Below are 13,002 nucleotides of genomic sequence, written 5' to 3'. Positions count from 1 at the left end.
CGGAGGGCTTAAAACTGCCTTCACCGTGCAGCTGAGGTTCCCCAGCACAGGGAAATCCCCAGCTGGCAGCAAGCTGACAGAGCTGGCTTCGTGCCACCCCCTCCTCCATCCGCCGTGCAGGGGCTGGGGAGGGAGAGCAGGACGCTCCCAACGTACTAGCATCCCAGCCAAAGCCCTAAGGAGCATGGTGGCTGCATGGGGGGGCCCTGTGTCCTGCCTTCCCTCTTCGCTGTACTGATGCTCTCCTTGCATCCACACGTGCACACCAGTCTCCCCGAGGAGGACACAGGAGCAGCACGGATGCAGAGTGGGCTGCGCATTGCGGGGAGGGCGGCAGGAAAGAGCTCGGTCCCAGACTGCCGCTTACTCAGGGCTGACACAGTAGCTTTGCTTCTTGGGTCCCCAGGAGACCCGGGGTTTCCTGGAGGTACACCCTGCTCAGGCTTGTGCCTAACAGCTACCGGCCTATGGAGAAAAAAGCTGGTCAGAAAAGAAAGATTCTTCCTGAACATGGAGGAAAGAAAGGGTTTGAATTTCATTTCATGCTACTGTGGGGACAGACTGCGGATTTCCTTGTTGAATAAAAAAACACAAAATGAAAATGGAGGGACCTGATACACTCCGAATGGTCTCGTATGAGACCCATGGTTAGGGCAATGGTTACTGTGGTGGGGAGCAAAACTGCACAAATTAACACATCGCTCGTAGCGAAGGTGATCGAAAGTGCTGGGTGATTTACAAGCACCACATTGCACACACTGCAGATCCATTTTCTAAAGAAGTATCTGCTGTGTCTGAAATTTTCTGTGAAATACATGAGTTCACTATAAAACATCTCTGCTGATCGGCAGGCTGATAAACCACTACACAAGCATCTGCCTTGCTTTTCTCCTCCCCATTAAAGATTACTGGTGCACCAAAAATAATTTAGAGCTGCTGTATCAAGCAGACAGTTCTGAGCGTCAGATGTGGTTAGATAGTTACTATTTGAATAATGACAATCATTTTTCTTTGTAAAGTAAAAAGCACATAACATGACAGCTGAACCGAAAAGAAGAACTAAATATAAGGCAGGCAAGTTGATAACATTCAAGACAACAGCTACACGTCCATTATTTGTATATGGAAAGAGCCTAACACCATACTTGACACTCGATCTCTATAAGACACTTCTTGATCATGTCACATCTGAGTGCTTTAGAGTCTGCGATGCATTTATCCTCCCATTGCTCTTGTCACACGATCCTCATATCTCTGTGTCGCAGATGGGGAACTGTGGCACATGGCAGCTGAGCGGCTTCCCCAGAGCTACACAGGAAACCTCTGGCTCCGCAGCATGAGCGTGGGCAGTGCAGGGCACAGGCAGTGCCCCAAGCCCTGTGTCACCCTCTCTTGGTCCTGCCCCACCAAAGGATTTCGGAAAGTGCTGCAAATAACTATTATTTTAACTGTGTTTGTTCTTTAAATAGCTAATCTGATTGCTCTGAAGGCCCTGGAAGAACTAAGTTCTATTTGTCAACATATTTCTGTGGTTGTTTGTGTAACTTTTACCATTGTTGGTGGTTTTGGTTATGAACAATATTAAGAGGCGGCCTTTGCTGAAACGTGCTCAGCACTCTCTCATCCTATGGGTTTCACTTGCATTTGAAGCTAATCACTGCTTGCCAGCATTAGCCTGGACACCAGATGGGTCCTGAAGGATCTCCTGACCATCTTCACTCCCAACGTATTTCCAACAGTAATGAATCTCTGAGGCAGAGGTGTGTAACAAAGGTTTCTCTGCAAATTTTTCATAAATAATCCCTTCCCCTGGGGATTCATCTTTACGCTATTTTCTATCAAAAAGCTACAGGTGGTTTTTTTTGACAGAGAAATATGGAAGTATATGGAGGAATATGTATAAGATACATATACCTATGTGTGACAATGTCTAACCTGCATCAGTCTCCCTAATTTCCAAATCTAATCTATATGACTTGATAGCTAGAGCCTTTCGTCCAGTAACCACGTTTCATAATTCTGTCTGGGAGGGGAAAGCTGAGAAGTTGCAAGGGGGCTGCACAGGCTGGGTTGGGCACCTCTTGCTCTGAGGTAGCACCAGTAAGAGAAGAATGGGACAAATGTCTCCTTCCAAGAAAGCACACAGCAGGTCTCTACATCTGCAGTATAGTCAGAAATGAGCAAGAAACATGCTAAAGTTACCATTAAGGTAGCCAGCATAGATGGTACCAGTTTTGCAGCTACTGCACAAACAGTTCCTCACACATGGCAAAACCCACCTGAGAAGATAGGTAAATACTTGCCATCACCTGCCTTAAGGTCTGTGCTGTTTTGGCTACACTGCTGGTGCTATTCAACCTTGAGAGCTTACAGCTTTGTGATCTATGTCACACATTTGACTGTAATCCACCTGTGAAGGTGGAACCAGCTCTTACCTTTACAAGGTGGGAGGTAAAGACATGTTAGGTGTGCTAAGTCCCCAGTATTATATGCCTTGTGGAGCAGTGAAGGCTCTGAGTAAAGAACAAACCATGATCTCCGAAAGAAGGAAAAATATTTTTTTACAGCAGGGAAGATAAGAAAATAATGAAGCAGTGTCAGCAGGAAGCTGGAAGAGGTAAAGAGAAATAGCAATTGTGTTAGCTATGAGATGTTCTTCTCTGGTCACTTCCAGGAGAATTCAAAGACTGGGACAGCATACCCACTCTGACAGGCAAAAGCTTCAGCAATGAGGAAAAAAATGAAGCATGGCTTGTCCCAGGTCACTCAAGAAGTTCATGGCAAAGCTCAGAATAGAAACAAAGTCCAGAACACCAAGCGTGAGCATTAACCATGAAGGCAGAGGACAAGAGTTGACAAGTGGAGGTCACAACCGTAGGAAGGGACAAAAGCTGGACTGTCAGCAGAAATATGGAGAAAGAAGAACCAAGAAGAACCAAGAAGAACACAGAAGAGGCAGGAGGAAGATGGGGGAAGGGAAGAAGAGAGAAGGGAAGCGAGAGGCACTGAAACAGTGGTTGCTTAAGAGCCTGTGCATCAGCGGCAGCGCAGCGCACTCATGCCAAGCCTGGCGGGGGAACCATCATCTCAGTATCTATCTGTGAAAAATCACAGCAAGACCTAACAGCTCACTTCATCTCAGAAGAGCTTTCTGGATAAAAGGGATTTGAGGGTAAAGCCTCCATAATCCTTTGGGTTTGCTTTCTTTTAATACTATAAAGCACAAAAATAAACTTTCTAGTTAGGAAAAATATGGCTTTTGTTATGTTCTGAGTCACTTTTCCCCAGCAGCAAACAAAGTGGCTTTTCAATTCAAGTCCTGAACATTTCAGAATGAAATGTTTTGCAAAGTCCTAAAGTAAATCACACTTCTCCGAGTCACACTTCTAGCTAATGTAAACTCACTGAGGTCAGTAAAGAGACTGCATCTGACCAATCTTGCCTGGCCTGAGTTGGGTGGCATAATTAATAATTAATCTCTAGATGAAATCAATTCAAGATGATCCAGACAGCCAGGCAGAAGCCTGGAATTTCATTAGTAACTTGCTGCTATTCTGCCTAATGGCTCCTCTTAGCACAGAGGTCGACTGCATCCCTTGTGAGCTATGCTATAGTTACATGTCACTGCCCTGATTCAAAACTCAGTGAAATTAATTTTGCAGTCCATTTAAGTGGACTTTGGCTCAACTCTGAAGTTTGCTAGCTTTTACTTCAAGATTCTTTCTTTTTTATTTCTTTTACAAGGTTTGTACGAAGTTTATTTAGAAACGTGGAAGAACCTCTCAGCTTCTCATATTAAAAATACCTTAAAACACAGTTTTCAATTTTACTATTAGAAAGATTATCTTGCTTTGTTATCATGCCCCATTCCCTGAATGGGAAGTTGATTTTACTTAGCCATTTTCTTGCAGATCCAGCAAATCTCCTAAATCAAATTCACTGTTAAAACCCAATTCAGCACTGCTCTTCAGACACAGGGACCAGTAGAAACTCTCAATATTTTACTGTGATGGCACGAAAGCTATATCAACCACATTTCAAACATAGACTAACAGAGAAAACTATCCAAACTCTACTCTGCCCACAAAACCAGCAATGAAGACTGTACAGCCACGAAGCACTCAGTACCTAAGCTGAAGAAAGTAAAACTTTCATGGGCACAATTCCACAACTCTAGGTAACTGCAGTAAAAATCCCAAACTACTGGGTGCTTACAAAGCACATAACGGTGCGCATTCACGAGATCAGTAAATATATGTGAAAATCAGGTCTGTACTTCATGCATAAGAACAGCCTATATTTGCAGTAATAGATCCAGCAGCCTCACTCTGCTCCCACTAAAATCAGCGTCCGGTTCGCTGCTGGCCTTTATGATTGCAGCGTCCAGCTGCACTATTAACTTTGCACTGACTTCCTCTTGCAAGGAACATACTTTAATAAAAGAACCAACCAACCAGTTTGCTAATAGCTGCCTACCTAAGAATAAGCAGGATATGTTCAAAGAAAGCTTTACTCTAACTTATATTCATTCCTAAAGGCTAAATCTGCTGGCTTACAACAAAGAAACAGCATTGTTTTACTTATCAATGTCCTACTGTTCATCTAGAACATCTGCAATAGTTTTGCCTGCAGCACTACCCCATTCATTACAGGCCTTGATAGACTGTTCAATGGGCTTTTTTTTTGGTACAAAATGTACAAAAGCATTTTACAAAGTGGACTTTGCCCTGATATGAATAATAAAAAAATAATTTAAAAGTGCATTTGTTTCAGATTCTCCATTTTCCAAACTAACCTTTTGCAAATGGAAGCAAAATGGCAACAGCTTGAAACCTGACGGCTCACTCCATGGCACGAAGCAAGACACAGGGTTTCTGAAGAACACTATGTTTTTTGCTCACTTGCCAAAGCGCATTGCCATCTACCAAAAATGCAGTTGATGAAAGACCAAAATGCAGCATGAGCAAACAGCAAATATCCACACCCACCAAAAGGAGGTCATGTTGGGTTTGTGCCGAGGAACAGGTGGGATTTATAACTCCTAAACTTTCTCCCTCCCTCCAACAAACCAACCCATACAAGAGAAGAGCAGTGCTTACCGTCGTCCAGATATGCTTGGTCCAGATTCTGTTCCTGTTTAATAGTGACTCCAGCTGGTAACACTTCTTTCTGGTCACTAACCGGTGGTCCATTTTTTGCTGCTCGCTGGCCTGAGGCTGTCTGCTGCTGAATCACGGTAGGATATGAACTCGGACTTAACCTTTGTGCTTGACTGACCTGGGGCTGGCTGGATCTTGCAACATTGGATGTAAAATTTTCACAGCACATGATGTGCTGAAATTCTTGGTGACTTCCACACCTCAGCTGCTGGTTGGTTGGAGAATAGTGAATCACTGGAGAAGATTGCTGGTTGCCTGGAGAGTGGTGGAGCACTGCTGAAGTTTGGCCTGGAGAACCAGCGTGCACCAGCACTGACCTATGGGCATCTGAAATAGCAACTGGTGTAGCCATCAAATTGGACTGCTGGTAGCCCAGTTGGCTCGGGCTAAGGCTCTTGCTTCTTTGGTATATTACAGCGGCCGGATTCTGCTGATGGTATCGAGAATCAGGAGAAGAAAGGCCTGAGCGCAACTGCTGGCAAGGAGCCATAGTGGCCACAAGACAGGAAGGGGATTCGGTGACCATTGTATGCTGTGAATAGTAAGGCTGTGTTACTGTTCCCAGACCACTGTGTACTGTATTGCAGATTAAGGCTGGATCATAGTCATCAATGGGCTCTGTTTTGATTGATGGTACTAGAATAAAGCAGGCAAAGGACATTATTCGTAACAAGCTGATAAGTAACAGAGAGATTTTCCTTGAAGTAATAACAGATTTAAGCCATTTACAACATTTGCACGTGCGAGCTCGTATCTCACACATTTATTGAGTTTAATAAATCACGTATATGCAATCATGGCAGAGTGTCTCTTGAAAGCCCTCTATGCCAAGATGTTCTTGAAAATCTGTAATGATCTACATTCTCACACAAATTTCTAAAAACTGAAAAATTCAGTACTTTAGCTGATATTTTAATTCATTTAAGGGCAATTCCGGAACATAAGCAAAATAAGAAGCCTTAGATAGCTGTTTCAGGTAGTAATTCCATCTCAAAGGAAGACTGAGTATATAGAAATCCTATGGTGTACACAACTCCTCATTCTTCTGTCAAACATTTAACTAGTGACCAAAGGCAGAGTGGATAAATGATGTCCTCAGACAAATTCTCACATATCTAATTCTTTTTTTGTAAAATCTTCTCCAAAACTCAGTACAGAAAGAACAGACAATTGAAAGCATATAATGGTCATGCAACAGGGTCATTTTTTGGAAGTGTAGGAATTCCTTGTCTGAAGTGGTCTATTTTATGGATTGTATTGGGATAGTATTGTGCTTATCAATACTATTCCATAGCAGAACAATTTAGCAACTATACAAAACCTTCACATACGCTATACAGTTCATAAATTCAGGGGAGGATCAGAGATTTCCAGGCTGGAGGAGACCAAAAAAAGAATCATAATGAATGTTTGTCCATCCTTAGAAAACAGTCAAATTAAGACATCATTTTGAAGCTTGCAAAAAATCTGGTACTGTTATTTTATGCTTTTTGGTTTCCACAAACACAATACTCTGATTTTCTCACAATATTTTTCTCCCAGCCAAAGCTGAGAAATTCTGGGAATCTCATTAGTAATCCTATTGCGTTTATTGTGACATGGCTCACCAATTCCCAAGAGGAAGAACATCAGAAAAGCATTCATATTTTTCTCAACCGGCCTCATTCTGAAAAATATATATTGTTCATCTTCCTCCATGCCAAGCCCTTGTTACTTTCCCAGATCTGATGTTATCTTAGTGTCATACACGTCAGCTGGGGAAGGCAATGCTCATGGTTTTCACAGGGTCACATCATGTCACAGACTGAGTCTGCTCCCACTGAGGCTGTTGGCAAAATTCCATGAAGTGAATGGGGCAGCAACAGCCCATTGCCAAGATAACTGTCTCCTTAAATTTATGGGAAATTCCTGATCATAAATCACATGCATCCTTTAAACCAAACAGTTGTTGAGTGCTTAGCTGCACTCAGCTGAATTAAATTAGTAAAATTTAGATCCTCAAATAATGACAAGAAAACAACACAGCAGAAAATAAAATCTTGCTCCGTCCTTGAGAATTACCTGGGTGATAGGTAAAATGCTGGGGTTGGCTTCTTTTTCTTTTCCCATTGATGACGTAGAAATTCACCTTCACAGCTGTGCGAATGTGCTTGTTACGGTACTCTGGTATTTCTACAAAAAGCATGCTCTGAAACAATGAAAGGTGACAATATAGAATTAGTAACGGGGGCTGACTGCAGATTCTTGCGTGGACCTCCCCTGTTACACGTCCAGGCATAAAGGAAGAGAAATCTTCCTATTCATCCCTCTAAAGAAGGGCATGAGAAGAAAGGGAGAAAAAGGCAGATGGTGAAAGACTAGAAGATCTTTGGCACTAGGAAGCTGGTTTCTATGTACTGTATCCTTTCTCGTACTTGATGTTGTCCTGAACCTGGAGAGAGAAGTCTCAGCTAGAAATAAAACACACAGAATGGTGATAAATGTAGCAGCACTGTTAATCACACTGTGCTTGATGAACAAGTATGTATTGCAGAATTCTCTCTTTTTGTTAGAGTAAACCTGATTATTCTATAGGCTTTTTACTTATACACAGCCGGATCCCACTTCCATGCAAATTAACAGCAAGTGTCCCATTCTCTTCCGCAAGGGCAGGCATGGCCCATGGCAATGCAATTGCTAGCTCCTAAATGCGTTGAACAACTACAGCAAGGTCCCATTAAGCAAAGTGAACAAAGAGGCTCATTCCCTTGAAAGACCAACGTTCATTTTAAATACTACAGTACAAGTCCCATCCTGCAAAGTACAGAGCAACCAAGACTTCCATACAGGCAAAAGGAAGTCAGGACAGCCAGCATCCTGCAGAGGACTGGGCTGATACAATAGAGTCTTCTGCAAGAACACAAAATCTAGCCGCTATTCAGTTTGCTGTGGGTTACTGCTAAATGAATAGTTTCTTTTTGCAACACATTTATCGCTGAAGCATTTGACATTTGTTCATCATAGCAGTAAGATAGCTGCTCTTTCTGCTTTTGAGACGCTCTTTGAAAACTACCCCTTGAATACAACTTGCTGTCTGAGAAACTCAAGGAGAGGACATCCAGTGTTCTGCATACTTACAGGCTGGCTCTTATCTTTGTCCACTGTTGCCTCCATTTCCCAGATCTGCTGCCCATCTGGAAGAATAACACAGTATTAACCTCACTGTATTTTTTTAATCATAAAGCTTGAGTTAAAAAAAGGAGACAAATTAAGGGCACCAAGTTAGCACAGCTCTCAAAATGGACTTAATTTCAAGCACCTTCCCAGTCCTAACCAAAAGCAACAGCATTTAATTTAAACACATCATTGAACACTTCTCTCGCCAGGAAAAAGCTAACGTACATATTAAAATCAAGTGTTTTTGTAGAAATTAGCTGAACTGAGGAATGAAATATTTAGCACAGGTGCAACATCTGCTTTCTACCAGACTTGATTTCAGCCAGCTTGACTGAGGGAGGGCACCAGAAGGTCAGATAACTCATTAATGGTCACATTCGGTCAGCAGCTCAGCAAACTTTCCGCTATTTTAAGCTAAGACCACATGGCTCCCCACCAGTGTGGTAAGTGGTCGAATGGGTGAGGAGGTGCAGGAAGGACTAGCTAAAAATCCCGATCTCATAAGGGATGCACAGAGATGGAAGCAAGCAAATTGAACCACTTCAGGGATGATTTTTAGAGGTGCTGCACAGTGAAACTGGCAGATGCTCTGAATTCTCATGGGAACACAGGTTCTTCTAGAAGTAGTTCAACAGGGACGGATTCTTACCATAATTGGGAAACCATCTATATAGGGTACTTGATTTTTATTATGCATGCCTTCTTACTATTTATACTCCTTTCTTGTAAGTGCAATATGAAACCTCATCACATGATATCTAGCAATACATCTCCTCTGATCGAGGAAAAGCCCAACATGTCCAGCTGTGGGTCTATGCCTCAGCACTGCCACCACTGCGGGCTGTGACAGAGGACACCGGCAGTCCTAAAGTCACTATAAAGCACCAGATATTCACGGTACTCTGTGTAAAAGCACCTCACTTGCACATGCAACTGCCTCTACCTCTGAACCACTAGAAGTCTTTCTGTTCTTAATTACATCCACACAGCTCATCTCCATTCTGTTACACAAAACTGTATTTATAGTGGAAAATAAAATTTGATCCTCTTGTATGGAATACCATCAAAGTAACCCCCATGCTATAAGAGTACATCAGTAGTGACAGGACATTTGTACACAGACTGGGTGCTTCATCTGGATACAAATATTTCTTAAATCTACTGTCGCCCACACTTCCCAGAAACATCTTTTAGCAATGCCTTCCTTATTACTTTTCTTTTTTTTTTTCTTTTTTTTTAAGATTTTAATCTCTACCCCTTTGATTTTTATACTCTGTTGAGCCTTTTAGCCAAGCAATTTGCGGAAGAAAAATACTGATGGGAACAAAAAAATTGCCTCATACCTTTCTGAAAGCTTGATTTTAAAATGAATAGGGGACACGTATCCCAACCAACCGACGTGACTTGAAATACTGCAGCCGCGAGGCTGGTGTTTGCTTTGGAGAGGGGGAGGCCGCCGCGGGCGCGTTTCTGCGGGGGTTCCCCAGACTGCACGCCCAGGTCTGGCGGGACAGGGGTGGAAGTCTCCTAAAAACAGTCCTTCTCACAGGACTTTTTATTTTTTTCCCAATTCTTGGAAATTCTGCAAGAGCTGCTTTTGTCCTCTGTTATTTAAGTACTTCTGCTTCTGGCGAAAAGGGAAATGAAAAGAGTATTTTTAAATGCATTTTGCATTTTTTTTTTCTGTTGTTTTCCTCTTTGTTCTCGCCTCCGCGCAGACAATGAGCTGACAGATGTGCTGGGCTCTCCGGCCTCTGGTCCATGGCCGCAGCCCCAGGGAGGGCCCTGCCGGCTCCAGCTCCATGTCCTTCAGCCCAGGGGTCCCCCCCAGCCTGCCCACCGCAACAGGCAGGGCCTGGCCTCCCCCAGCACCCACACCTGAGACACCTCGGCCACGTTCTGGCCCCTAAACACACAGAGGGGAGAGAAGGGTTTTCCCTGGGTCTGTTGTGAATGGGGTGACCCTTCCTCCCTCAGGGCAGGCTGGCTCCCCAGGGCCTTCGGGCAGGGTGCCTGGCTTGTGGCGGGCACACAGGCACACAGCCCTGGCTGGGCCTTCTCACCCCCGATCCTTCCTGCCAGGGACATGGAGGCAGCTGAGGAAAAGCTGAAAGATTGTCTCCATCCATCGGTTACCTTTGAGGAAGAGACTTGCAGGGGGAGAGAGGGGAGAGAGAGCGAGCTCAGGCCTCCAACACTTCACACCGCTACTGCCACACCATTCTGGTGCAAGGAGAAAATGCTAGATAATTCAGACTTGTTTAAGTGTTTCAAGTTCCTCCACAGTGAATCAGTTGTCTTTTCTACGCTAACACGTGGATTAGTGACAGACTGCCGGAGCGGAGACGGCCTAAGCAAGCCGTGTAATTAGAGCCAGCAAGGCTCTCGCCCCATTTGCTGTTTAGCCCTCACATCCCAAAGGACCGCTGTGCACAGAACTGGAAAATACTCCATTTTTTAACAATAAACATTCACTTTGGCCACTACTTTGGACTGTTGCAGATTAAATCTATAACCCTATTAATGCAGCTAATGCTTCACTGTGGTTGAAATGGTAAATATCTCAGGGAAGGGGGAAGCCAGCAAATACCAGGGGTTTAATCCAGCAAATACTAATGCATTGTCTGATGACAAGCAGTAAATAGTTAATTCCTCTTCGAGGTCATCTTAATGAAAAGAAACTATCATAGTATGTGTTAAGGAACCTCCCCATACCCCCCTAAAAAAAATACCCAGAACAGAAATTTTTATAGTTGTCTGAGGAAAAAAGGAGGGAGAAGGAACAACAAAACAGGGCTCTGATAGAGACACACATTGGGAACTGTCTAAGCAATGCAATATGAAGATGTCCTGACAACAAGGACAGCCAAGCGAGAATATTTGACACTGGTTTTCCTCCAGGCAGAATGTTTTCATCTTCGTTCTGTACTGCTAAATTCAAACAGTGTGTGCAGATACAACGGCACTAACTTCACAAAGAAGGTAGAAATCAAAAGGATTTCTTCGTCCAAAATGCATAAAATAAAGGAGAAATGGGCCTCCAAGTCATCTGCCGTATTCAAGAGGCCTGTGAAGCATATGCAACCACAATCACAGTGGATTTGATTTAGTAACCAAGCCACTGAAATTGCACTAAAAGCTAATGAAGCCAGCCATAAAAATCAAATGGTGCTTAGGCTGAGTCCAAAGTCTGTGGGGATTAAGAGTAAGAACGAGAATAAGCCCAACCAAACAAGAAATAAATGTATTTGGGTTTATCAATCTAATGATGATAGATGCTTCTGTTTGGATATATTCATGCTCGTGGCAGCTAAACAGGTTTCTAAAGTATCTGTCAGCAGCAGCAATCCCTGTTCTTTAAGCACTGAAGCCCTGTTGAATATAACCACTCTGCAGCTCACTCCCTGACCTTTATGATTAAATATCATGATGTGGCTCCATCTGTCTCACTGCTTCACTTTTATAGTTGTGAACGTATAAACTTTAGCTCAAGACAATCAATATTTGCTTTTCCTTTAACCCCTCTAGATATGCACATTACGGTGAGCTTTTGGCAGAAGGATGAGGGAGGCTGTTAATAAAATGAAAAATACAACTGCATTCAGAAATCTCTCTCTACTTTCTCTCCTTTTTGCTGGTAATGAAATCTTTTGATTATGCACACTTAGAGCGTTAATGGAGAGCCAGAGGAAAAAACTGAGAAGTCTAAGGCCCATCTGTAGGACAATTCAAGGAAATTTTGAACAGAGAAAACTTGCACCAAACTGTCAACACATTTATCATCTTTAGAATGTGCATAAATGAGATTTTTTTGGGAGGAAATTCAAGTGGATGTTTGAAGAAAGTAAAAAATGGGATCTTTATTGTAAGGATGTGCTAAAAATCATAATGTTGATATGATGGTGAAGCACAGCCCCCAATACCAAACATGCATCATGACCTGGCTACACCGAAGTAGCCCTTTTCTCCAGTGCCAGTGGTGCAACCCAGGTGGTGCCTAAACACTATGGACACATTTTGCTTGGAGCAGGAGGCTGGGCTCAATGACCTCCTGAGGTTTCTTCTGGCCTTAATTACCCTGTCGTTCTGTCATGCCACGAACAGGACAAATGAGTCCCTCCCTGCTTGCAAACCAAGATTAAGCCCCAGCATGACTAATAACTTAATATAAAGTCTACAAGTAGAGATAGCTGTTTATTGCATATAATCAAACCTGCTTTGACAGCGGAGAGGTAAGAAAACTGTAAAAGAGCAACAGCATCATTTTTGCTGAAGTAGTGTAAGAGCGTGAGCACACAGGTGCAGAGAACGTGTGCTCTGCATGTCGCATTCAGCACTGGGCTGTCCCGACATCAATACATGCCAGCCAGAGCACTGCAAGGATGTCCTGGTACATGCGTGGATCACGCAAGAACTTGGTGCCAGGCCCACATGTGTGGGGTGTCTCAAATTCTACCTCTGCTACAGGGAATTCAACCCGCGCCTCTGAAAAGTAGTTCCACTAAAGATGATAAAATATTTTTGGATTTAGACCCTGAGGTCTTACCAGCCATGGCCGCCTCAAGCAGTATTTTTACTGTTGTGGTTCCCTGCTCATTTAATGGTTTGTCTTAGTTGGCAAGTCTTTAACACCACAGGTCAGTGAAATGTTCAGGAAATAGAGATTTTTGTGCTGCTTCAGGACTAT

The 13,002-nt window shown here is 43.3% G+C and overlaps 1 protein-coding gene across 6 annotated transcripts in view; it reads right to left on the bottom strand.

Annotated features, from left to right (window-relative positions):
* The window catches only part of NFATC2 (nuclear factor of activated T cells 2), a 101,972-nt gene that overhangs the window by 28,983 nt on the left and 59,987 nt on the right, over positions 1-13,002 (bottom strand). For all 6 annotated transcript variants that reach the window (XM_054218214.1, XM_054218215.1, XM_054218217.1 and 3 more), the window contains exons 7-9: positions 8,277-8,332; positions 7,221-7,347; positions 5,100-5,795 (exon numbers count right to left, since the gene is read on the bottom strand). In XM_054218214.1, the coding sequence (XP_054074189.1) occupies positions 5,100-5,795; positions 7,221-7,347; positions 8,277-8,332 (879 nt within the window). The remainder of the gene's footprint in view (positions 1-5,099; positions 5,796-7,220; positions 7,348-8,276; positions 8,333-13,002) is intronic.

This window comes from Rissa tridactyla, chromosome 12 (assembly GCF_028500815.1).
Source record: "Rissa tridactyla isolate bRisTri1 chromosome 12, bRisTri1.patW.cur.20221130, whole genome shotgun sequence".
In the NCBI taxonomy this organism is placed as follows: domain Eukaryota; kingdom Metazoa; phylum Chordata; class Aves; order Charadriiformes; family Laridae; genus Rissa; species Rissa tridactyla.
This window is presented reverse-complemented; position numbering and strand designations above follow the sequence as displayed.